The sequence below is a fragment of the Bidens hawaiensis genome, unplaced genomic scaffold, assembly GCF_021521415.1.
Source record: "Bidens hawaiensis isolate Kalapana, Puna unplaced genomic scaffold, B.hawaiensis_p1.1 tig00006534_1, whole genome shotgun sequence".
NCBI lineage: Eukaryota > Viridiplantae > Streptophyta > Magnoliopsida > Asterales > Asteraceae > Bidens > Bidens hawaiensis.
This window is the reverse complement of record NW_027491439.1, coordinates 1,023,628-1,051,004: the sequence shown is the minus strand read 5'-3', so window position 1 is coordinate 1,051,004 and position 27,377 is coordinate 1,023,628. Positions and strand designations below refer to the sequence as shown.

Below are 27,377 nucleotides of genomic sequence, written 5' to 3'. Positions count from 1 at the left end.
TCCGTTAGTGTTCATTTGTCCATTAGTATCCGTTGACGTCCGTTTCTAACATTAACGAACGGTCACGAACAAACTCAATTCCTTAATGAACCGGATACATGCACGAATTTTCCTTTGGTAGAGTGTTTGGTAACAGTCCGTTTTTTCGAAAAAAAACTTAATGAACGATCACAAACAACGCCATGTCCGGTTCGATCTGTTTACACTCTATCATGTGATTATTGTTTTACCTAAAAACAATATAAATGAGTTTATTTTCATTATTATTATTATACCAAAAGCTTTGTTTCATTTAACTTATTCTTATATTTTGCATAAATATACAAATGACAATTAAAAAACAACATTGTAAATGCAACTTTTAATACTGTTTTTTCAACTTTTTAAAGAGGACGAACACTAAAAATATGTGTGAATTGTTCATCGATGTAAATATGTAGAGTTGATGATTTTATTAGTTAATAGATAAGACATATTCAATCACATTTTGGCTTTAAAATATATCTATCGACTCTAGCAACACTAGGCTTGTATAATCTTTAAGCATATCATTAAGATCATTCCGGTTTTATTCTAGCTTCGAAAATTGACCAATGAGTAATAACTTTTTCCAGGCACAAAACCAAACGGTACAGCGTTGACTGCGATAACCGGTTCATTGTTTCGAGAGGTGAGTCTGAATGAATACGGACCGCGAAAAGATGGATCAATATGTACTGCCCAAACCGCACCCCAAATGTTCTCCATCGATCTAAATTGTTGTGAACCGAATGATGCTATCTCTATCGAGCTAAGGCCACCATCTCCCGCACAAAACTCCACTGCCATCAAGAACCAATACGAGTTAGCCATTTGATCCGTCTTGAACGCTATTTTGGTAGTACCGTAGTTGCATGGCACCCTAAACATAATACACCATGTAAAAGATGTAAAGAAGCCACAATGAAAATGTTACATTGTAGAACATTAGAGGTTTTTGTCATTGTTTTCAAAACCAGACAAAACAGGTTGGACCAGATTTAAGAACCGAATTACATTATATATAATATAAAAATTCAAACTGTATAGGTATATCCAATACAGATCAAAATTTTAAAAACAAAATTGTGTGTTGGGGTGAACTTTATATTTTAGTTCAATATTAAGACAAATAAAATAAAATATGAATTCTAATAAATGTATCATGATAATTTAAATGGAAGTTTTGATAAAATAAAATAAAACTTTGGATCGAAATCAAGTCTGGTTCACCGGTTTAACCTATAACCAACTAGTTTGTTCGTGAAAATATTGGGTTTTACGTATTAACATGAACCTTCGATATTGAACATCAACTCGACCAAGGTTACGTAGATTATCAGCTTGTCCTGGACTTGACATTGCACCGAATGCGGTTCCACTTAAATCAAAAGCAAATGGTACATTGTTACATGCACCCGGACACTCATCAGTTATGGTCACGGTAACAGGGATCATTGAGCAGTATGGCACTCGTGTGCATAAAATCTGAAGTAGTAATAAAAATGACTTAAGGTGAATATTAGATGAAGTTATTTAGTTAGAAACTTTTATTGTTGTATGTTTAATATACCTGGTAACAATTTCCACACCCTTTTCCTTGCAAATATATATTTGCATTTCCTGCGGCAATCATAGATGAAAATGGAGGTGATTGAACATCATTGGACCATCCGCAAGCTCCTCCTGTGTAATCAACAATTAGAGGTTGTAAGTGCTATTTAAGATGTTATGAAAGAAGTATTTAAATTAATATTCAAGATTAAGATCTCGGCTAGAGAGGAATCAAGTGATTTATTACCATTGTACCACCCATGATGGTTTGATACAATCGAGCTTAAAAGCTCTTTTTAACGTAAGTGTATACATAAAATGACTACGTATCATAATAAGCTTATTGGACGATATAATTACCACTTCCAGCACCATAGGGATCTCCATACCAAGTTGCTAAAGCCGGTGAAAACCCTCCTAGTTCGTTAGGTTTCGCGAGAAGCTTACATGGAGACATCAAAACAAAGATCAACAAGAAATTTTGAATGTGTAAGGCCATGTCACTTTAAAAAGAACCACTAACAATTTGGAGAATGTTGTTGATTAAAAGGTTTACCACTTAATTTTGATTATCAAGATGGTTAAACCCAATTTAGAAAAATCAACTTGTTTTGTGTAAGAAGCTTAATATTTCACTGCAACATATACACATTAGTGAAGGTATTTAAACACTCTTACTTGAAGACTTATTTAGTCAACAACACATAAATCGGAAAACTTTAAGGATATATTTCGAATCAAACTTCTATTAATAGTAATATTTCAATCTTGATCCATATTTTATTACATCCATGTGAAATAGAACATCTAAACTAAAGAAGAATAAAAAATTTATCGGAACACTATAGGCTTTTGTTTCGCATAGGGAAAAAGTTGTTTGACCGCGAAATTATATATGTATTTCTAATTATATATTGTTTTTTCGAATTTCCTTTTGGATTTCCTATATATTCGTATTTGGTTTGATTTTCGATTTCGAAATCACTTCCAAAATAACCCAATTCAAGGAAATTGAAAATCAATTTAATGCTACGAACCCGGAAGCACTACTTAGCGTTGGATTTACTCATAAACTCAATTTAATACAACAGAAGCGCATTTGAATTTGCAGCGGAAACTAAAACATTTACATTTAACTTCATTCTCTAAACCAATCTTCAATGTGGATAGCCTCATACGCACTCCAAGTTTGTCACGTCACCTACAATATCTACATGCATACTAAAAGTTAAACAATCTTTAGCTCACTCTTATCCCTCTCTTGAACCTCACCACTTAAAGCCACCATCCACCGCCAAACACCACCACCCACCACGTACCGACTTCCGCCCTCGCCTCTCTCTATCTGTTTCGGTCACCACGGCTCAACCCCGACACGCCTCCATGACCCCAGTACACCAAATACGGCTCCAAACTAGAGCTGAGACAACCTTACGATTCGTTATTAGACTCGAAACCGACCTGAAACACTCCCTGGTCTCTTCCCAAAAACCGAGCACATTGAACCTATGCTGCCGATATATCAGTGATATATCAGTTATCGGTCCCTTGGTAAAATATCGGTACCAATAATATCGACGATATTGACCGATATATCACTGATATACCTGATATTAGTGTTTTAAGTCTTAATTGTCAATTTTTAATGTTCAGCTTTAGTGTTTTAAGTCTTAATCAGTTCTTTCTTGTTGTGATTGTTAGTGTTTTGCAAGTTGCAAAAGATTAATTTGTTAATGGTAGGAGAGTATACTTAATTATTAGTGTTAAATTGCTATATATACAAACTTTACATGATATTAAAATTACCGATATCCCACCAATATCTCATCGCGATAATTGGTATCTCAGATATCGGTCAAGGATGATATCCGATATTTTTCCACATTAACTGCTTAGCACTGAACCCGTTACCAGTTTACAAACCGGTGCAAACATTTGGAGTGTTAAATTGTTTAAAGAGAGTATGACAAGTTATATTGAGGCTCGCTTTTTTAAATATTTCAGTTGGGTTCATGCTATTTTGGGTGTGTTTGGAATAGCTTATTTAAGTGAGAAATAACTTTTTGCTAAAGTAACTTATAAACTTAAGAATTTTTTAAAAGAAGTTTTCAAAAAAATGTTTGGATTAACTTATATGTTGGGGGAAACCAAAATGACTAAAAAAGACATTCTTTTTTAAAATGAGTGTAATGGGTTTTGAGGGTTAGAGGGGTGTAATAGGTAATTCAAACCCATTAAATTAATAAGTTACACATTCTTAACTTTTCAAAGCCCCTTTATTTTGCCTTGTCTAAAAGTTAAAATCCAAAAGGCCTTATGGTTTGCCAAAAACATTATATCCCTTTTTAACTTTCAAAAAATTTATAAGTTATAAATTAATGAAAATAAGGAATCTCAAATACCCCCTTTATCTTTACTTTTGTGTTATTAGGCTGAGGGTGTGGGGGGCTCTAACGGGGGCGCGAGTGGGGGCTCCAGCCAATAATATTGTGACGTGTGGCAGAGAGAGAAACTGGATAAGATGGGTGATGAAGCCCCCGCTGGAGCCCCTGGCCCTGGTGTGGAGGGGCTCCAGCGGATTTTTTTTTTATTTTTTTATAGATATATTCAAAAAACGTATTATTAAAAAAACTCATAAATTATTAAAAAAAACACACATTAAAAAAAAACATTAATATCTAAAAAAAAAGGCAGAGAAAGAAAGAAATAATAAATAGAATAATTCCCAAATGTATATCAAATATGCCTCTTGAATAGCTACAAACCACCATATCTCACTAGCCCAGTTCCACTGGTCCCTGCACATCTCCTCTATCCCATTCTCCGCCCTACACCCATCATCAAATCAAATATAAGTATGTTAATATATTTTTTTTATCTTTTACAAATAAATAACCTTGGCAAACTGAAAAAGAAAACTTACTTCCAGTTTAAGTCACGCTCTGTTTTCGCTGTCGAAGCATATACCACCTCAGCATCACCGGGCCGTCTTCCAGATATTACCAGAGGAATTTTCTACAACAAATAAAAATTAACAGGTGTAAAAGTTGTAGCTATTCAACGGCTCTTTTGGGACACACCACCAGCTTTTTCTCTCTCTTCTCCCGCGACCACAGCCACGCCTGTCTGGATTTCCGCGCTCGCGCCCCGCCTAGCGCCCCGGTGGTGTGGGGTTAGCGCCCCGAGGCGCGAGCGGAGGAGCTCTAGCGCCCCGGTCAGCGCCCCACACCCCTCAGCCTTAATGGTGATGTTATTTTGGTAATTTTACAAAGATAAAACCCTAAAATTGAATTGCTATTCACCCTTTCCATCGAGAATGTCAGCAGGCGGTCGTCCCTTAAACGCCAAAGCTGCAACGATGAATTTCGAGAATGAACTGGTTGGAAACCCAAATGCTATCGCAAGTCTTAAGCTCGAAGGTCAATTGGGTATATTCTACCCCCGCAACCTGTCCGCTCGTACTCGTACCTTGATTGAAATCAATTTCGACAACATTCGAGGAGCCTCTCAACGCGTGTTGCGAATTGTTCTCACTGAAAATAAATCCAACGCTCGTTATCCAGTTGAAGACTTAGTCCTCTATCTCTCCAACGCCATCTGTCTCATGACGTATCTCAAACTTCACAACCTCAACTACTATGATCTAAGTGTGGCAGACCGCTATCGTAGAAAGCCAAATGTCCCCGATCCTTTCGAGATCCCCTCTCCTTTTGCACTCGCCATCACTCAACTTGGAGCCATTAAGCTTAGTGGCATGACCCGACAACTTTATCTCTCTCTGTCTGTCCCGGCTGGATCCGATTCCAATTTCGGATGCCAGTCAGATTTTACATGGTCACCTTTTGTTTACCTTGAATACGTTGCGCTAGCGAAGAAACTTGGGTTATAGTTCTCCACTGTAGACGTGGGAGTGAAGCTAGGTTCAAGCTGGTGGCTGTATCGTCCGACTGCTGAAGATGAAGCCTTCCGTCTGGAATGTCCCTACCCTGAAGAGAATTTTACTCTGAATAATGCGGTTTTAGCAACGCTGTTTACAAATACAGCCACCGGTGGATTCAACAATGCCATAACTGATACCGCCTCTCTCGGGACAAAAACTTACGGTTCGTTTGTAAGGAATCCCCCTCCGGACATCAGCATCCAAACCTACTATGCTATCATTGAGGAGCCAGAAGTCATCCTCTGATATATTAACTATCATGCATTTTGATATGTAGCATCTAAAAGACAACGGTGACATTTGATTCACATTTTGTATGTTTAAACAATCTTTATGCTTACTTTCGTTTTATTTGTGGAACTTTTATTTTTTGTTGCATAAATGGGGCTGAATATAGAGCCTGTGTGTAGTGCCTTAAACGAGCCAAAGCAACTGTGCGGTATAAAATTAATAAATGGAGGTGAAGAGTAGTTAAAAATTTAAGATACACAACGCACGCTGAGGTTTTACGAGCCGTATAAGGTTGGAGCTCGATGAGGCTCGGCTCTTTCCAAGATTTTTTGTGAATTCGATCTTGAGTGATCGCAAGCAGCTCGGCTTGGTTGCACAGTGTTTTGACACATATATATTATGTGCATATTGGATTTGAGCTAATCACAAGCTTGACCAGGCTCGTTTCAATTTATGAGAGCTAGAGCCCGGATAGTGAGACTTTTTTTAAGCTCGAGCTCTGGTCGTTTATTATTTACTAATTTATATACAGTTTTACTAAATTTTATATATTGTGAGAAAAGCTTTAAACGAGCCAAAGCTTTACTCGAGATCGACTGTGCAGTGTGAAATTAATACTTAACAATCAAGTTAAAATTCAAAATACATCATGATAGCAATATCGCTGGTAATGAATACGAAATTTGATTCGGATATAAAACGGATAGATCAACGGCTCATTTTCGGATACAGATAGACCACCGAACCAAACCGAAGGGCATCTAACACATGTTTAGGATACATAAATCACCACCTAATGGAGCATCGTTGAATGTTAACGACACTTGCAACTTTATGTGTTCACATGTGGCGAGAGGGGACATTGATATGATCAGACGGGTTTTGTCATACGTTGTTGACCCGAACTCAAAAGGCTATGATTTTAGAACTCCACTTCATGTTGCAACATCACAAGGATTATATTTAATAGCAAAGTTGCTAGTTGAGGTTGGAGCTGGTGTTCTATTGAAGGACAGGTATAACTTTGTGATCAGTGTTTGTTGAGTCTTAAAGGCTGAATGTATAACATACAATAAAACTTACTGTTTGAACGTGTAGATGGGGTAACACTCCTCTTGATGAAGCAAGATTATCTGGTAACAAGATGTTGATAAAGTTATTGGAAGAAGCCAAATCTTTGCAGTTGTTAGAATTCCCTTCATGCTCTCAGGAATTAACAGGTATTTAAGTTTATTAATCTAAGACCATGTGTAGTCATAAAGTCCCACCTCCAGGCATTATGCAACACGTGGCGCCCATGGTTTTATACAAAAATAGATTGTAGTCATAAAGCCTCCATAAAGCCATAAGTGTAGTCATAAAGCCTCCATAAAGCCATAATTTTATTATTTTATTATTATTTTTTTGTCTTCCATGCATGTTATGTACAAAACGCCCAAAAAAAACATAAGCCATAATGCCGGGAGGGGGGGGGGTGCCCCTGGCGTTTTAGCCCATAGCGCCTCTATAAAGTCTGCACTACGCTAGGTCTAACTATGTCAAATGATTGCATCCAATCAAAATGCGTCATGTGTATAAAAAATAGTCACTTTTACGCAAAACTTAATGAGGTAGTTTTTTGTGCAAGTGTATTATTGACTGTTAGTCTAACCATTGCAGAAGTAGTCGACATTTGTGCCAATTATGACACGTGCCAATGTGCTATTGGGTGTTAGTCTAACTAGCGCAAAAAAACGAAGTTTTATGTAAAAGTAGTCCACGTGTCGATATATATTTGATGAAAAGAAATTGTGATGGTGAAATTTATAACTTTTAAAATAAGTCCTGTTTAGTTAGTATATTTAGTCAACATGGGCTATTCACGTGATTGTTCCTATTTATAACGTGTTTATTAGGTAGATGACATCGTTTCCTTTCTTTTTTATCAGTCATTATTACTAAAAATTAATTTGTGTTTAGTGACAGATAAAATGGCAAGAAAAAAATGTACCATATATCCATTTCAGCCATGGGAACCAAAGGATCAAAAAAAATTTGGGATTGTATTATGGGTTCTAGACTCCATCGATGAACTCAAGAAAACAACTGTAGATAATTTAAAGATGGACATTCCTCCTACTTCTAATTGCATCATAATAACAGAAGATGCAGGCCAAATTTCTGATGTGGATATGATTAATGATGGACAAAAACTCAACTTAATTACTACTCAAGCATGAGTTATGCATCATTGATTTCACCATGTCATGCTGCAAAATTTGTATTTATGGCGTTACATATAAATTGGCATAATTATTTTATATGTTTATGTGAAGACGATTAGTTATTTTATATGTAAAGTTTCCAATTTAAAATGTTTTATAAAGCTTTTCTATAAAAATGATAAAGAGAGAAAAAGAATTTAAACCTGTTACTTTGATAAGCTTTTTCTAGACACCTTACCTTTTTTTGCTTTATGCTTTTATACACTGAAACTTGATGCCTATCTTTATGATTGTTCTTTTAATCATGTAAACTTGAATATTCCCGTATATAGAATGTAAAGAACCGGTATTTGATTAATAATATGTATCAATTACAAGAGAAGACCTGCTCCTTATATAGACTTGGAGAGGGACCTTTAAGGAAATACAAATAACATAAAGATACATATACTACTAACTATTTACAATTAACACTTCTCCTCAAGTTGGAGCATAGATGTTAATCATGCCCAACTTGTTACAAATAAAATCAATTTGAGCTTTTCGAAGAGGTTTAGTGAGAGTATCCACAAGCTGAAAAGTTGTCTTAATATGAATCAGTTGAATACTTGAATGGATGGAGGATAGGTTTGAGTGCCTACTATTCGATCTCTGATTAGATGAAAATCATTCTCAATATGCTTCGTCGTCTCATGAAATACTTGATTCTTAGCTATACATGATCGACTATCATAATATAATCACATCAAGTCATCTGAAATAACCCCAAGTTCTTTGGTATAACAAACAAACCCAACCTGTGGATATCATCATGCATGCATGGGCGTAGCTTATGAGAGGGCGGGGTGTCCCCGGTCCCCCTAGTTTTTTTCGCTTCGTAGGTAAATTTTCGCAGTCGAAAACTATTTATATGTATTGAGCCCGGTCACCCCTATGACTTAGCCCAAGCTTCGCCACTGCATTCATATTAAGTTCGCGTCATGACAGAAATTAACACCCCTTAGAGCATCTACAACAACAAACCTTCACAAACCGTCATATCACTGCCACGTCAGATTCCAAACTTGTATTAAAAACTTAGTATTTTTATACAACAACCCCCCCCCCCCCACTTTATCAAATAGTATTATAATAATACAATATACATATGCATGTCAATATATAAGTTTGTGATTGTGAGAGTATGGCCCCACCGTTTATCCCCAGTATGGTTTGGATAAACTTTATAAACAAACTTTTAGTCCACAACAAGGTCTCTGTTGTCCATTAGAATCCACATCATCTAAACCTATTCAAACTTTGGATTTCATACCTTATTCTGGATGCTCTTAGTTGACATGAACATGACTCGTTAAACCCATTTTTTTTCTTTTTTTGATTGATAGTATTCTAAAATTACAATATTACAATCAAGAGTGCTAGCATATATAAATTTGATTTTAAAAGCTTTATCTCAATTTAAGTTTCTCCTTTTCAATACCTTGGATAAATATTCAATCAGATTATAATTTTGCTTTATAAATTAGTACTTGTCTTTATACATTTGGTTCCTATTTGCTATTTAGTCACATGATCATTAGGCTATGTGTAGTGGATGGGCTACAAAATGGAGTGATTTGTGTCATGTGGTGTTCAGTAAGCAAAGGACATATTTTTTGTTTTTAGGGTGTGATGATGTTGTAGCCATACACACACACACACACACATATATATATATATCATACTCACAAACATATATAATATTAATATATACAAACACAAGCCAGGTGAGGAAAACGCATCGCCCCCCCCCCCCCCCCCCCCAATCGCCCCGTTTATCGCCACGAGGGCGGTGTTGAAAATGGAAATCTCCCCAAAACCGTCATTTTTCTTGCCCACTACGGTCAGCATTATAAAAAGGAGTTTTGAATGGAAGGTATGTGTGAGGATGCTAAATTCCGTTCCAATCAATGTCTTCGCATCATTGATATCATGTAGGATTGTAAGTGAACTGACGTTCGTCGGAGGGAAGTTCGTCTATTTTTGTCCATTTAATAAACAAAACGGACATAAAAAATCGTCCGGTAAGCTTAACGTACGGAAACTAGATAAAGGTCGCGTTCGTTCAATAGTGTTCGTGAGTGTTCGATAATGTCCCTCCGATTACGTCCGGTAATGCTATTTGTATCGCCATTACTTCATGCTTCCAAAAAAAGAAAAACAAGGTATAATGCTATTTCTTTTAAACTAATTTTCATCTTCTTATTAACATGTAATACTTTTTTTCTTTGATAATGGTAGGAAAATGAATAAAATGATAGTGTATGTTGAAATTCATTTAAGAATGAAGAATTTGAACCTTATTTCACGTGAAACACTAAAAAATTTATGAATTTTGAACTCAAAGGCATTATTTTGATATGACTATTTTTTGTTACTATGTTAAGTGCTAAGTTTTTTTTGTATATCTTGTGGTGTAATTTCGGATTTTTTGGTAAACTTTGTGGATTTATGATTATTCTTTTCGAATTAGTATGTAATCATTGATGTTTATTTGTTGATTAGAGTCGTTTGTGTATGTTTGTCCAATAATGTTCATTAGTTTCCGTTAGTGTTCATTTGTCCATTAATATCCGTTGACGGCCGTTTCTAATATTAACAAAGGGACACGAACAAACTCAATTCCTTAATGGACCGGTCACAGACACGAATTTTCGTTTGGTAGAGTGTTCGTGAACCGTCCGTTTATCCGTAAAAGCTTAACAACGATCACGAACAACACAATGTCCGGTTTGATCTGTTTACACACTGTCATGTGATTATTGTTTTACTTAAAAACAATATAAATGAGTTTTTTTTTTCATTATTATTATACCAAAAGATTTGTTACATTTAACTTATTCTTATATATGCTTAAATATACAAATGACAATTAAAAACAACATTCTAAATGCAACTTTTAATACTGTTAATTTTTTAAATTTTAAAAGAGGACGAGCAACAAAAAAATGTGTGAATTATTCACCGATATAACATCCATATTTATATATCTACTAGCTTTTAGCCCGCGTGTTACGCGGTTTACTTTTAGGGTCTTTCTAAAAATTTAAATTATTATGAATATATATGCTTCAAGAACTTATATTAATAAATTTTCAAGACTAAAACATGTCTTTTGTTTACATTATTATCAGGTGGATTTATGCTCGAATGACAGTTCTATTGTCTGTATTCATAATTACTATTAAAGGGCAAAATTCCATGTGGTACTCTATTGGTAATTATTGTTAATTCTAATAGTAAATTTTAGAACAAAAAAGTTTGCCTTGCTTGTAGTACTCTATGACCATATTTAAGCATGACAAAATGGATGGACCGGGTTGGATGGGGGCAAGGGGTCAAAATGGGTTATAAGCAGAATGAGTTTGAATTGAGACATGTTTTTAAAAAATATCAATTTTGTTCGGGTAAAAACAAGTTTTTTTTAATCTTGGGTGCAGGGTATTTATGAATCATGTTGGTGACTTAAAATTGGGTCACACTCAAAATGGGGAAATCGTCTTTGGTCATGGCTCATTTCCTGGTCAAAATTAGAAATATATTCAGTGATGACTTTTCAGTCTGGGTTGACATTTTTACTCTGTGGATCTTTTGGATGTGACCAAAAATTCAAAAGATATGATCAGAGTTACTTTGAGTTTTAAGTGTTAGATAATGAATAAGGAGAATATGCTTGAAGTCGGAATTTAATACTATGTTGCGCTACAAAGAATGCGAAGAGAGTTATATTAGGAGTTGGCCATGATTATAATTTTTCCCGAACTAATATGGTGTTATTAGAGTATGTGAGATTCTCTTGTAATTTTTACTATTAACTTATAACCTTTCCGTGCTAAATTTAGGGATTCAAAATCTTACGGTTAACATATTTATATTATTGAATTAATGGAGTCACATTCTCGTGTTGATATTCCTGTCTACCGGACGGGAAAAATACTAGTTGTATATATTATAGTTGAGTCTTAAGACTTCTGATCTAGTGTTAATGTAATATATCTTTGTCCAACATTTTGGTAAGGAATTAAGATAAATAGATGTCTTATTTTCCGTAAACGTATCTAAATTAACTCAAATACATGTTGAAAGTTATAAATTAATTTTGCTTTATAAATGTGTACTTGTTTTTATAAATTTTGTTCCTATTTACTATTTAGTCACATGAACATTATAAAAAAGAGTTTTACGTAGAAGGTTATGTGTGAGGATGCTAGATTCCGATCCGTTTCAATCCATATTTATGCATCATCAATATCATGTGTTTATTGTTTCTTTTAAAAACAATCTAAAAGATTTTTTTTTCATAATTATGATACCAAAAGCTTTGTTACATTTAACTTGTTTTTATATTTGCTTAAATATACAAATGACAATTATAAAACAGCATTGTAAATGCAGCTCTTAATACTGTTTTATTCAATTTTTAAAGAGGACGAGCACCCAAAAAAATGTGTGAATTGTTCATCGATGTAACATCCATATTTATATATGTATAGTTAATGATTTTATTAATTAATTGACATATTCAATCACATTTTGACTTTAAAATATATCAATCAACTCTAGCAACACTAGTCTTGTACAATCTTAAAGCATATCAGCATATCGGGATCATATTGGTTTCATTCTAGCTTTGAAAATTTACCAATGAGTAATAACTTTTTCCAGGCACGAAACCAAATGGTATTGCGTTGATTGCGATAATCGGTTCATTGTTTCGAGAGGTGAGTCTGAAAGAATACGGACCACGAAAAGATGGATCAATATGTACTGCCCAAACTGCACCCCAAATGTTCTCCATCGATCTAAATTGTTGTGAACCGAATGACGCTATCTCTATCGAGCTAAGGCCACCATCTCCAGCACAAAACTTCGCTGCCATCGAGAACCAGTACTGGTTCGCCATTTGATCTGTCTTTTTTTTTTTTGATTAATTGATCCTTTTATATATAACACAAACCGAACTACATCTGGATAATGGGTAAGCGAGCAACAAGCTGCGCCGCTATCCCCTTTTGAATCGCAAAGCCTATTCTACTAAATATAAATCCTTGGTTCCTCGGGCTCTGCGAGTCACTGTGGACCACCTTCTGCACCCGATCCAAGAAGCGAACCGCCTCGGGAGCTAGGGATCCAAAAGTGTCGAAGGCAAATGGAATGAACACGTGCTGATTCTCCAAACACGATGTCTCATGCTTAGCAACCTTCCTAGACTCCGCTCTCAAAACCGCATGTCCCGGTACGAAGCCACTGTCTCTCAGCCCCACCAACGGGGACACCCCAGTGAGGTTAACACACGCATGCTTACCCCCTGCCCAGCCAAACACAAGAACATCCGCAGGACGCATGGTAGATCTACCCTCACGCGGATCAGTCAAAAAGTTAACAGGTGCCTCTTTCTTGGCTGAGATCCCGGCACGTCTAAGCACATCTCATAACACATCTCTAACCCAGTCATGACAATACTTGAATCCCGGCAATTCCTTACAGTGGAGGGCATGCTCACCGAATCTATCCAAACAAGCTTTTTTACAAATGGGGCATAATTCATCTGGAGGGAAAAGGGGAATCATAAGCCGGTATTTAAGGATGGCTCTGTATTTAACTACCGACATCCGTTGCCCAAGACCTTCAATGGGCACAACAGTCAAAAAATCCTGGGCATGAGCCCCCTTGAAACAAGCTAAAACTGCCTTTTGTCTCGGGGTCATATCGAATCGTTCCTCCAAATCATGTACGTGTTTACCATAAAGAGCACTCGCCAAGGTTTGTTGAGGTTTCTTGGGGGCAATTTGGTAGTACCGTAGTTACATGGCACCCTAAACATAATGCACCATGTAAAAGATGTAAATAAGCCAAAATGAAAATGTTACATTGTAGAACATTAGAGGTTTTTGTCGTAGTTTTCAAAATCGGACGGAACTGGTTGGACTAGATTTAAGAACCGAGTAACATATATATAATACAAAATAAAACTGTATAGGTATATCTAATGAATTCTAATAAATGCATCACAATATGAGAATTTGAATGGAAGTTTTGATAAAATAAAATAAAAGGTTGGATCGAAATCAAGTCTGGTTCACCGGTTCAACCTAAAATCAACTGGTTTGGTCATGAAAACATTGGATTTTGCGTATTAATATGTACCTTCGATATTGAACATCAACTCGACCTAGATTACGTAGATTATCTGCTTGTCCTGGACTTGACATTGCACCAAATGCAGTTCCACTTAAATCAAAAGCAAATGGTACATTGTTACATGCACCCGGGCACTCATCGGTTATGGTCACTGTAACTGGGATCATTGAGCAGTATGGCACTCGTGTGCATAAAATCTGAAGTAGTAATAAAAATGACTTAAGTTGGATATTAATTAAACGAAGTTATTTAGTTAGAAACTTTTATGTTATATGTTTAATATACCTGATAACAATTTCCACACCCTTTGCCTCGCAAATATATATTTGCATTTCCTGCGGCTATCATAGACGAAAATGGAGGAGATTGAACGTCATCGGACCATCCGCAAGCACCTCCTGTGTCATCAACATTTAGAGGTTGTAAGCGCTTTTAAAATGTTATGAAAGAAGTATTTAAACCAATATTCAAAACTAAGATCTCGACTAGAGAGGAATCATGTGTTTGATTACCGTTATACCACCCCAGAAAGTTTGATAATATCGAGCTTAAAAGCTCTTTTAACATAAGTGTACACATAACATGTCTATGTATCATAATAAGCTTATTAGACGATATAATTACCACTTCCCAGCACCATACGGATCTCCATACCAAGTTGCCAAAGCCGGTGAAAACCCGCCTGGTTCATTAGGTTTCGCAAGGAGCTTACATGGAGACATCAAAACAAAGATCAACAACAACTTTTGAATATGTAAAGCCATGTCACTTCAAAACAAACCGCTAACAGTTTGGAGATTGTCGTTGATTAAAATGTTTACCACTTAATTTGGTTATTAAAATGGTTAAACCCGATTTAGAAAAATCAATTTGTTTTGTGTAAGAAGCTTAATATTTCACTGCAAGTTGTACACACTAGTGAAGGTATTTAAACACCTCTTACTTGAAGATTTATTTAGTCAACAACACATAAATAGGATAACTTTAAGTATATATTTTGAATCAAACTTCTATCAATAGAAGTTTTTCAATCTTGATCCATATTTTATTACATATGAAATAAAACATAAAACATCTAAATTAAAGGAGAATCAAGAATATTATCGGAACACTGTGTTTTTGTCTAATTGGAGTGAAGTTCGTTGGACAAAGTTGTTTTGACCATAAAATTATATATATGTATTCTAATAATATATTGTTTTTCGAATTACCTTTTGAATTTCCTATTCGAATCCGGTTAGGTTTTCTTTATATCGGTTTCACTTTCAAAATATCCCAATTCAAGGAAACCGAAAACCAATTCATTAATGGAAGTAAGACGGCGAACCCAGGCGCCCTACTTATCGTTGGATTAACTTATAAACTCAGTTTAATACACTACTAGAAAAAGTGATGTTTTTCTACAACCAAATTGTAGGAAATTTGTTGGAAAAATCTAGTTTCTAACAATTTTCTAACAAAAAAGTTGTTGGAAAAACACATGCTTGAAAATCGTTTTCAACCGTTTTCCAATAACTTTTCTTACAAAATTGCTACAAAAACATGTGGTTGTAAACTTCCTACAACTTTCCTACAAAAACTATTCATAATGTTTATTAGATAATATTGTAGCAAAGTTTGAGCTTATTTTTTTGTTGGAAATCTATTGGAACTACTTGTCGTAGGAAATTTGTAGGAAGTTTATGTGAGAAAATGACTTGTTTTCTAGTAGTGATACAGCGGAAGCACATTCGAATATGTAGTGGAAACTAAAACATATACATTTAATTTCATTCTCTAAACCAATCTTCAATATAGATAACCCCGTACGCACTCCAAGCTTGCCACGTCATCTACACCACTTGCATACATAATAAAAGCAGCTACACACTGAGTGATTTCTAGTTTTGTTTTTTTTTTTAAATATCTTTTCTTCATTCTAACTCACGGCACAATCGTATCCAAAGATGCTCCTGCCATACTTTACTTACATGTACGTTCTTGTTCATTCATAACGTACTTTGCTTAATTCAATCAAGTACGCACGACGGCACACGCACAATATTTATGAAAGAAAAACTATTTCATATCCATTAAAGGAACATCTCATATCTATAAAAGGAACGTCTGTCCAAGTCCACAGAATGAACACCTTTGCATACCCATAGAAGGAACACCTTTGCATATCCATAAAAAGAATGTGTATCCATATCCAAAAAGGAACGTCTATTCATATCCATTAAAGGAACATATGTTCATATCCATAAAAGGAACGTCTATTCATATTCATAAAAGGAATTTCTAGCATCTAATCATAAAATGTGAACTCATATCTGTTGAAAGAACAATAAAGCGTAACCATATAAGGAACACTTAACACGTAACCATACAAGGGACGTTATTACATAGCCATATAAGGAACATAAATTGCTATTACAGAAGTAACAACCCGAACGAGGAAATTCTAGTCAAGTCGAGGTACTTACCAAGTCTCTTTAGCAGTGCTAGAAGTCATAGCAAATATCCCCTAAATCGTGTATAAGCTTGGAAGTAAGGAATGATATCCCTTAACTTATTTAAGTTCGTTTTTATACGTTAAGCGAGTATCCAAGCTATTATCATTCAAACCCCGAACATAACTAGTTACAAAAGTTATAGTAAGTGTTTTAAGAATGTATAAAGTTTTAGAACGTATTAACTGATGTCGCAATGATGTCAAAACGACTTTTAGCCTTAACGAATCAAAACAGAAGATTAGACGGACCATATAACCATGATACGATCCGTCTCAACCCAATCTTGAAATGGATCAAAGAGTTTAAGTAAGACGGCATGTCAAACAATTATATGGGGCCGTCTCAACCATGATAAGGTTCGTCTCAATGAAATGGACTGCCTCATCTTTGTGACACCCGTCACAACAAAGGTTCGGTCAACGAGTCAAACTAAGATGATACAGACCATCTCATCTTGATACGATCCGTCTCATATTAAATTTTATTATTTATTTAAAATTAAGTATTTAACCTAAAACCGAACCGATAATTATAAACGAGGTTTGAAACGATAAAAACCACGCCAGTATAGTCTGCAACTGGATCAAAGCATAAGATCTATGTATTTATGTAAACCTATTTATGATAGTTTAAGCATCCGAAAATGTAAATGTTATCGTAACAAGTTCACCGACATGGCAAAAAGGTGAATACGTTAAACTTATTAAACAGTCATACTCCTGTGGAACTGATCGGTATTTATTCAGAAGAGTCAAAACATATTTAGAAATGAATAATCTTTAAACAGATTAACCGACTGAGCCGAAAGGTGAATATGTTTAATTGTTTAACAAATTAATTTTTACTTTGAAAAGACACAAACGATATTCGTCATAGAGTCGAAAAGACAATTATATTGTTTATCTTAAAGAGCCTGAAAATGTTTATAAAATGTTATAACACAAGCTAGAATAAAAGCGCTTAGACTAAATGCACATGTGTCTAGATTGAAACATAATTGACAAATAGTACGCATGCTATGCGTCAGACTCAAACCGTATCTCCAATTGGCACAGTTCTCGGAGATATTGTTGACTTGTGTGTGTATTCTAGTGACGCCTAGAGAAAGAGTCGATACCCTGATGAGCTGTACATAAAACAGTCTTGATATTATAACAATATTAAAAACAATATTTTAGAGTCAGTCAATGATTCACTAGCATATCGTGACGTAATTCTAAATCTGTTTTTCAGGAATCAGATAGGTTAGATCACGCATATAGAAGATTAAAGATATAGTCATTAGATGTTGTTATTTGATGGCTCAAATATTTGAAATTAAAATAATGTAAAAGTATTTGAAAAGACATTTTTTGTAATATTAAACCGGTATTTAAATTCCGACATTTTATAAGAAAGAATATTTTAAAAACTTCTGTTAAAAGACGCAACTTTGGTTTATTTTCAAAACCGATAACAACTATTGGTCTTGCGTATAGACCCTGAGGCCGAGTGTGACAAAGAGCACTCTCATTTGTAAAGAGCATTTCCATTCGCAAAGAGCATTCCCATTTGCAAATGGGTATCACCAATGTCCATTGCACTCACATTGCATAGATTAGCCCATACGCATTCGCAAAACAGCCTACATACCCACCCGCATTCTAAGATCAACCGTATTCGCATGGATTTGTAAGTGTTGGCCCATTTGAATAGACTTGCGGATGAGAACCGAGCCTATTCTAATGTCGGTCCTTTCTCTTCCTAGGGCAAATATTTTCACATTTAAATTAAATGGATACTTGGACAACGAGCAAATGCTGAATACTTAACTCAAATGGAGTTTATTTCTAGATTTTGCTCCACAACTTTATTGCCTTAAGCCGTCTTCTTGCTTTCTTTCCTTATATCATTAATTAGCTTTTGAACTCGTGTATTACACCTGATTTGTCAAATAATAAAAATAAATAAGGTCTGTTGTTTAAATATGATGCTCAAAATACTTATGAATTAATTTAATGTAGACTTAACGGAAAAGGCAAATTGGGTTAATGAAAAATACAAAATACCATGATTTTGGAAATGTCAGGTGTTGATTTGCAAAAAAAACTTTAAAATAAGATACTAAATTTGTGTAGTTTGTCAAATCTCAAGTATAAAAATGAAACTTAATTCAATAATGAATAAAATCCACACTCACTTGACAAAATGTTTTTGACCTATAACCTATGGATAGCCAGAATGAATGAAATGAGAGATTATGAATTAGGAAAAATATAGACTTAACACTTAAGCTTTAACATTTTCTTTTATTAGTATAGTAAAATTTAAGGTTCCAATATGGTCTTGGACTCTTGGTATGATTAACACAATTTATTACAAGGCATCATGCTTGGTGTTATTCACACTAGCTCGTTTATGGCTAAATTCCAACTAAAAGGGCATGTTTTAAGGGCTCGTTAAGACAAGTTTGTGACTTTCCAAATCTACTAAACCCAATCTATTAGCATGCCAAGTTTTATCTTGAAACGAGCTCATTTAACAAATCTTTTAAACTACAACTTACCTTGTATGAAATCGGGTTAAATCTTTATTCTTGAACCAGCTTAGATCCTTGTAGATTCCTTCTTGTTCTTGATGTAGGTAACACAAACAACCTCCAACTCTTTCTTTGCAGTTTTTGTAAATTAGAAAGAATGGAGGGTGTGTGATTTTCTATGGTGTGGGTGAAAATAGAAAAAGTATTAGATCTATGGTTTTATAGAAGGGTTTATGGGGTATTATACTACACGTCCATAGACTCTCCAAGTCCATTTAATCTTATGTCTATAAAATCTTTGAATCCCAGCTCTAATTAGTTTATATTAATGTTTTTTATTTAAATATATAATAACTCCATAAATTCAATAATAGTAAGAACTTGATGCCGGTTGGCCTCTCAAGTTCGAATGTTGATGGCGCTCTTGTGGGCGGATAACTCCTGTCAAGTGGCAGGAGGCTCGAAATTTTCTCGTGGAACGCATAGCCAAACTCGGATGCCAAGCGTGGGCCCGGTTAAGACAACATAGTCTTGACCCGAGTGGGGCGGTTGGGGCTCTCTCCGAGAGCCGTGGCTAATTATTCAACCACTATGAAAGTCACCGTTCAAAAAAAAAACAACAATGAATGATATACAAACATGAGTGACATATACTACTAAGTACCAATAAAGAAAAGTCCCCAAGCCATTATATGTTATTCCCATTGCATGCACTTGGGGTGTGTTTGAGATTGCTTATTTAAATGAAAAGGGACTTTTGTTAAAAGGACTTATTAGTTTATGAATTTTTTAAAAGAAGCTTTTAAAAATTTGCTCGAATTAGCTTATGTGTTGGAGAAAACCAAAATAACTAAAAAGAACACTCTTTTTTTAAAATGAATGTGATGGGTTTTGAGGGTTAGAGGGGTGTAATTGGTAAATCAAACTCATTAAGTTAATAAGTTAGAGATTTCTACTTTTCAAAACTCCTTTATTTTGTCTTCTCCATAAGTTAAAAATCATAAGGCCTTATGGTTTGCCAAATAACTTATACACCTTATTAACTTTTCAAAAAGTTTATAAGTTATAAGTTGATGAAAATAAGGAATCCCAAACACCCTGATAACAGTTAACACCGTGTAAACTGTAAAAGGATTATGGTTTTATATAACATTTTAAAAACCGTGTCTAAGTGAAGGACTAAAGGTTAATAATCACATCCTTAAACAAACTTAAAATCAGTAAAATTGACTTATAAAATGTTGATATAACATATGGAGACACAAATCCTAACCTTGATGTTCTAAAATAAATGAAGTTCACTCAACTTCGACAACAACCAATGTGTTTATTGGGAGAAACTTCATCAACATCAACAACAATAATTTCCTTCTTCCCTACAAGATTTGGATTTGACTCATTCTTCTTGGCATCAAGACTCTTTTGACTTGCAATTTCATATATATTGGTGATCATTTGAAGAAATGCATCTTCTACATTCAGATTATCCTTTGCAGATGTCTCCATGAAGCATAAATTCTCTAGTTGTGCAAGCTTTTGCGCGTCTTCAACGTCAACTTCTCTCAAATCCAACAAATCTGACTTGTTGCCCACAAGAACAATAACCATGTCACGATTTCCAAATTCGCGAAGTTCATGTAGCCATTTCCTCAAATTCTCAAACGTCCCACGTCTTGTGATGTCATAGACCAACATCGCGCCTAGTGCTCCTCGGTAATATGAACTTGTTATAGCTCTAAACCTATAGCCAAGGTATTTTAATTCGTTACAAACTTTGTTTAATGGAATTATAAACAAAAAAAAGATAAAGAGTCAAATATACCTTTCTTGTCCCGCGGTGTCCCATATTTGAGCCTTCACTGTCTTGTCACCAACCTTAGTGTTCCGGTAAGCGAATTCAACACCAATCGTTGGCTTTGAATCCAAATAAAACTCGTCCTTAGCAAACCTTGACAAGAGATTGGATTTACCAACGGCCGAATCTCCTATTAAAACCGTCTTAAATAGATAATCACATGAGTCTTCATCAAGAGAAGTATTAGCCATCTAATTTGTTTGTGTTTGTAGTTAAAACTCTCGAATATAAAGCAGTTAAGAGGGCAATTATTAATAATGGTGCACAGTGTGTACAAAATGGACAGGAACATGATGAGTGTCGTTGTTACTTAGTTTTTGAGGAAGGCATGCTCTGCTAAATCGAAGTTTAGGATGGGGTGGGACCAATGGCGTTCATGTTTCATTGGAACAATGATGGGATAGCTTAATCTACTCAATATTTGTCGCATGAATTATTTTATTATTACTATTTTTTATTGTAACAAGTATAAAGAACATGTTTTATTATTAACGTTCAACTAATCATCTAAAAATGCTACTGGTTAAATTCACCATATCCGGATACTCTCGTCTTTTGATCCGGGAAAACCCTGACATAAGGCCAACACCCGTGAACACTCGCCCGAAGGCACGATAGTGCTGCGAGATAAAACTCGTTAAGTTCAAGAATCCAACTACTGAAAGTCACTTACTCGTCTAGTCTCTCATCATCACCCTGATGCCTCTGAAACTAAATGTTGGGGTTCCGGGGGGGGGGGGGGGGGGGGGCATGATCGAACCACTAGCGCAGCATGCTGTACATGTTTAAACTATATAATGAAGAGAGTAATTGAACTTTTTTTTAAAGGAAAATTATATTTAAAAATAAACTGAAAGGTACTCTCATAAGAAGCCAGAGCCCGAACAACAAGAATTACAAGTACAAGAAATAATATCGAACATATTAAGAATCTGATTGACTAAAATCGGTGAACATGAGAAAAGAATGATATAATTTATTTTGACCTTGAACATTAACAAATCTTCATTCTTATGTTAATTAGTTTAATAATAATAATAATAATAATAATAATATCTATATTTATGATATAGTGTATACCCAATCATCTAAAAAGAAAGGTTTACCAAATTAATTCCACCATTATATGCAACAAAATGTCATTTCAAGGTATGAATTGCGTTTAAAGTCTCTAGCTTGCTTAAAAGTGAAGACTGATCATGACCCATCCAATACCATCTACTTTTTGTATGAGTTTACTACAATATAATTAAGGTTTGATTTTTGAAAGTGCTAATGGAATTGAAGTGTCAAGTGCATATAAAGAACACAAATATTACTGAATTCGATAATCTCATTAAACAACTAGAAGGCTTTAAATAGCCAAAGCATTACAACGTACATAAACAAACTGGAACTAAGAAATAGGAAATCAACTACAAACTAGGAAGACTCAACAACCTTCAGAGACTTAGTTGCCCACTACTCTATAACGTAACCATCCCTAAGACTCGGACTTATTGAACTGAAATAAAGATAATGACAAAATAAAATAAAACTAATATTCATACTCTCATGCATACATGTGCATGTTTTATTCTACGTAGTTCCTAGAAACTCCTCCCCTTTAACAAGACTATCTTCAAATATCTTGTTTAACAACACACAACCCCATAGTATCACGAATTGCTTTGAATGTTTCTTCTTCGACTGCTCTGGTCATTCCATCTGCCATTTGCTGCTTGGTGCCACAAAACTCCAACCTGACCACTTCTTTATCAACCAGTTCCCTCAAATAATGGTATCGGATATCTATATGCTTGGTCCTCCTGTGCATAACTGGGTTCTTCGATAGCTTTATAGTAGATATATTATCACAGAAGATAACCACTGTTCCCGTCTCTACTTCCATCTCTTTTAGAAACCCTTTCATCCAGACACAATGGCAAGCACACAAGACTGCAGCCACATATTCGGCTTCTGTTGACGATAAAGTTACAATTTCTTGTTTTCTTGAACACCAAGATACTGCAGCACCACTGAACAAGCAAACATAACCTGAAGTACTTCTTCTATCTTCAAAATCTCTAGCATAGTTGCTATCTGTGTACACCACCAGCCCTTCTCCTTTCTTTCTTTTATCATATTTAAGCCCATAACTTAGTGTGCCTCTAATGTACCTCAGAACTCTCTTTGCAGCATAAAAATGGTCCTCCTTTGGTTTCGCCATGAATCTTGAAACAAGACTAACCGCATACATAATATCAGGTCTAGTAACATTCAATACATAAGACTGCCAACTAGACTTTTGTAGCTAATCTCATCAATCTCCTCCCCTGATCCAAGCTTTGTAAGAATTGCACCTGGTACCATAGGTATGTGTACTGCATTGGCCTCCTCCATACCAAACCTCTTCATTAATTCACCTGCATATTTCTTTTGGTTTACTTCAATTGCATCTTCAGTTTGGATTACTTCTACACCCAAGAAGTATTTCATTTAGCCCAAATCAGTCATATTGAACTCCTTTTTCATTGACTCTTTAAATGCTTCACAAGTTTCTTTGTCACTTCCTGCATAGATCAGGTCATCTACATACAAACTGACCATCAAAAAAATTTCTTTACCTTCTTAATAAACAAAGTGTGATCATAATTACTCTTTTTGAATCCTTCTCTTTTAAAATAGGCTTCTATCATGTGATACCAAGCCCTGGGAGCTTGTTTCAACCCATATAGAGCTTTCTTTAGCCTATATACCTTATCTTCTTCCCCTTTCTTGACAAAACCTTCTGGCTGCTCAACATGTATTGTTTCTCTTAGCTCCCCATGTAGAAAGGCACTTTTTACATCCAGTTGATAAACTATCCAATTCCTCCTTGCTGCAACTACTAGAAATATCCTTATTGTATCCCATCTAACAACAGGAGCAAAAACTTCACTGTAATTAATCCCTTGTCTTTGAGCATAGCCTTTCACAACCAACCTTGCCTTGTACTTCTCTACCTCTCCGTTTTCATTCAACTTAGTCTTGTACAACCACTTTACACCAATAGGTTTAACACCAGAATCTCTATTTACCAATTCCCAAGTCTCATTACTTTCTATTGCATCAATTTCAGCTTTCATGGCAGATCTCCATTTCTCCTCTTTCACAGCTTCTTCACAGATGATGGGATCTTCTGTGGTGCTATACAAGGCCATCACATCTTCCTAACCAAGCAGGTGTTTTCTTTATCCTGCTGGATGTGTGTACCTGCCAGCACATTTGTAGAATTTTCATTTTCTTCTTCTTCATCATGTGCTTCTTGAACATTTTCTTCTTTAGAGTTCTGACCAGTCACTTGATCACCTTCTGCATCTTGACCAGGAGGGTCTGCTGGCTCATGGACATTATCAACTGTGCCTTATTCCTCAATGACAAGTTCTTGAGCATCTTCTTTGGTTATGTTCCAGTCCCACTTCCCTTCTTCATCAAAGGTTACATCCCTGCTAATTACCAATTTCTTGGTGACGGGATCATAAAGCCTATAAGCTTTTGATTCCATACTAACTCCAAGAAATATACACTTGTGACTCTTGTCATCAAGTTTGGTTCTCAGCTGTTTTGGCACATGTGCATAACCAATGCAGCCGAAAACCTTAAAGTGAGCCACACTTGGTTTGCTACCTGTCCACAACTCTTCTGGCACCTTTTTATCAAGACTTCTGCTAATTGTTCTATTTAATACATGGCAAGCCCAAGCAACAGCTTCTGCCCATAAAAACTTAGGCAGTTCTTTTTCTTTTAACAAGCATCTAACCATATTCATGATTGTTCTATTTCGTCTTTCTGCCACCCCATTTTGTTGAGGTGTGAATGTAGCTGTTAGCTGCCTTTTAATTCCTTCCTTTTCACAAAAATCTTTGAAATCTTGAGAAGTGAATTCTCCTCATCTATCACTTCTCAAGTATTTCAAATTAAGACCAGTTTCTTTCTCTACCATCACTTTAAATCTTTTAAAATATTCATATGCTTCCCCTTTTAAACCCAACATATAGACCCAAGTTTGTCTAGAGTAATCATCAATGAAGACCAAGACATAACTCTTGTTTCCTTGAGATATGGGTTTGATTGGCCCACATATGTCTGTGTGTATTAACTGCAACCGATCTAGCGCACGCCACCTGCTTTTCTTTGGAATCTCCACACGGTTTTGTTTACCAACAGCACATACTTCACAAACTTGGGTTTTTTTAGCCACCTTGGGTAAGCCTTCAACCATGTCATTGAACTGCATGGTCCTTAGTGCTTTATGGTTTGCATGTGCAAATCTTCTATGCCATATGTCTTCCCATGTGACTGCTTGCATACACCTGTGTGGTTCAACTTGTGCAGCAAATACAGGGAACATGCGATTTCTGGTCATTCGAGAAGTCAAAAATAGGCCTCTCACGGGATGATACACTTTCCCTACTCCTTCTTTGAAGATAAATGTTACACCTTTATCCTGAAGTTGTCCAACACTAATAAGATTAGATGTTAGATCAGGCGTATAATATACCTTAGTAATGACTTGAGTCATCCCATCAACAATCATCTTCAAATCTCCAATTCCTTGTACCTCCAATATTTTGTCATTCCCTAGCTTGACTGAGTGCTTGAAACTCATGTCAAGCTTAGTGAACCATGCCTTGTTGCCCGTCATGTGGTTTGAACAATCCGAATCTAAAAACCAAATACTTTTCTTTCCATCTTTTGAAAACTCAACAGAGTCCATTATTATCTTTTCCTCCCGCTTGTAATTCTCCATGTCTACTGTTGCCATCAACACAAGTTCCTCACTTTCATCATACTCAGCATAATTCACTGTCTTTTCTTCAATGGGACACTCATATTGAAAATGTCCCATTTTATGACATTTATAGCATTCAACAGAACTTTTACAAAACCACCTCGTCCTCTTCCTCTACCTCTACCTCTACCTCTGGTGTAGCTTGATCTCCCTGTTCCTCTTCCTCTGCCATATGAATTCTCCTGTTCAACTTTAAGAACTTGTTCTTCCATTGGCCTCTTCATAAGCTTTTGCTCATGAACAAGTAGAGAGCTTTGCAACTCATCTACTGTCATAGCATCCAAATCTTTCGACTCTTCAATTGTACACACAATATAATTGTAGTTTTCAGTAAGTGTTCTCAAGACCTTTTCAACGATCTTCACATCATACATGTCGTCTCCACAATTTCTCATATCATTAGCAGTACTCATGACTCTTCCCATGTAGTCATTCACACTTTCTCCTGTCTTCATCTCTAGGGTTTCAAATTCTCTTCTTAATCTCCGCATGCCCTCTTGACTCTTGCATTCCCTTGATACTTGATCTTCATTGCATCCCATACTTGTTTGGAAGTCTCCTTATGTGTGATTGTTTTCAAAATTGACTTGTCTATGGATTGGAACAAGTAATTCAGAACCTTCAAATCCTTCAACTTATTTTCCTCATAATTCTTTCTCTGAGTTGCTGTGGCTTGTTCTCCTGCCTTGATCACCGCATACCCATCTTCTACCACATTCCAACATTCTTTCGATTGGATGAGATTCTTCATGACCATTTGCCAATGATCATAATCTCCATCAAATTTCGGTACATGGGTTGACTGAAAGTGATGTGTCTCTTCTGCCATCGGTCTTCTGGTAGCAACTGTTTTCTCTTTTCAAACTCTCTATCTGATCTCACTCAGCACTATATTGGATCTCACAATTGTGCTCTGATACCACTTGAAGTGTCAAGTGCATATAAAGAACACAAATATTACTGAATTCTACAATCTCATTAAACAACTAGAAGGCTTTAAATAGCCAAAGCATCAACGTACATAAACAAACTGGAACTAAGAAATAGGAAATCAACTACAAACTAGGAAGACTCAACAACCTTCAGAGACTTAGTTGCCCACTACTCTATAACGTAACCATCCCTAAGACTCGGACTTATTGAACTGAAATAAAGATAATGACAAAATAAAATAAAACTAATATTCATACTCTCATGCATACATGTGCATGTTTTACTCCACGTAGTTCCTAGAGGAATTAGTTTAATTAATTACTATTTTTAGTTTGAAATTTCGATTACATACATTTGAATTCAAAAGAAAAGGATGCATAAGGTTGCTTATTTATGTAACTTGTTTCCTTACACATTTAGACCACCTCTGATGTATTTTTATTATTTTTGTTACGCTACTTGGACCAACAAGTTAATATTTGTTAGGACGTCCATCGATATATGATTTCTTTTTTTGGTAATTTTGACAGGTTTTGCTGAATTACTTGAATCATAATATAATATTGCTTCTATCCAATAAGATCATTCTCATTTGGTTGTCTATTCTCAAGAACATCATTAAAATTCTAAAAAAGT

The 27,377-nt window shown here is 35.4% G+C and overlaps 3 protein-coding genes and 1 long non-coding RNA gene across 4 annotated transcripts; 1 reads left to right on the top strand and 3 right to left on the bottom strand.

Annotated features, from left to right (window-relative positions):
* Positions 1-451: 451 nt before the first annotated feature.
* Positions 452-4,883, bottom strand: LOC143632811 (putative expansin-B14). The gene is made up of 5 exons (XM_077101231.1): positions 4,875-4,883; positions 4,496-4,587; positions 4,319-4,400; positions 1,592-1,735; positions 452-1,506 (listed from the first exon to the last, which is right to left on the bottom strand). The coding sequence occupies exons 1-5, from the start codon at positions 4,881-4,883 to the stop codon at positions 1,261-1,263; spliced, it is 573 nt and encodes a 190-aa protein (XP_076957346.1). The 3' UTR covers positions 452-1,260.
* Positions 4,884-6,653: 1,770 nt separating this feature from the next.
* On the top strand, positions 6,654-7,877 carry LOC143632778 (uncharacterized). Its single transcript, XR_013153575.1, has 3 exons — positions 6,654-6,759; positions 6,842-6,963; positions 7,703-7,877. It is a non-coding gene; the product is annotated as an uncharacterized LOC143632778 (long non-coding RNA).
* A 4,733-nt stretch (positions 7,878-12,610) lies between these two features.
* Positions 12,611-15,089, bottom strand: LOC143632777 (expansin-B15-like). Its single transcript, XM_077101205.1, has 5 exons — positions 14,758-15,089; positions 14,413-14,530; positions 14,134-14,324; positions 13,742-13,802; positions 12,611-12,898 (listed from the first exon to the last, which is right to left on the bottom strand). The coding sequence occupies exons 1-5, from the start codon at positions 14,889-14,891 to the stop codon at positions 12,611-12,613; spliced, it is 792 nt and encodes a 263-aa protein (XP_076957320.1). The 5' UTR covers positions 14,892-15,089.
* A 5,273-nt stretch (positions 15,090-20,362) lies between these two features.
* Positions 20,363-21,402, bottom strand: LOC143632776 (ras-related protein RABA6a-like). The gene is made up of 2 exons (XM_077101204.1): positions 20,963-21,402; positions 20,363-20,881 (listed from the first exon to the last, which is right to left on the bottom strand). Exons 1-2 carry the CDS (start codon positions 21,184-21,186, stop codon positions 20,443-20,445), a joined length of 663 nt encoding a protein of 220 aa, XP_076957319.1. The 5' UTR covers positions 21,187-21,402; the 3' UTR covers positions 20,363-20,442.
* Positions 21,403-27,377: the final 5,975 nt, after the last annotated feature.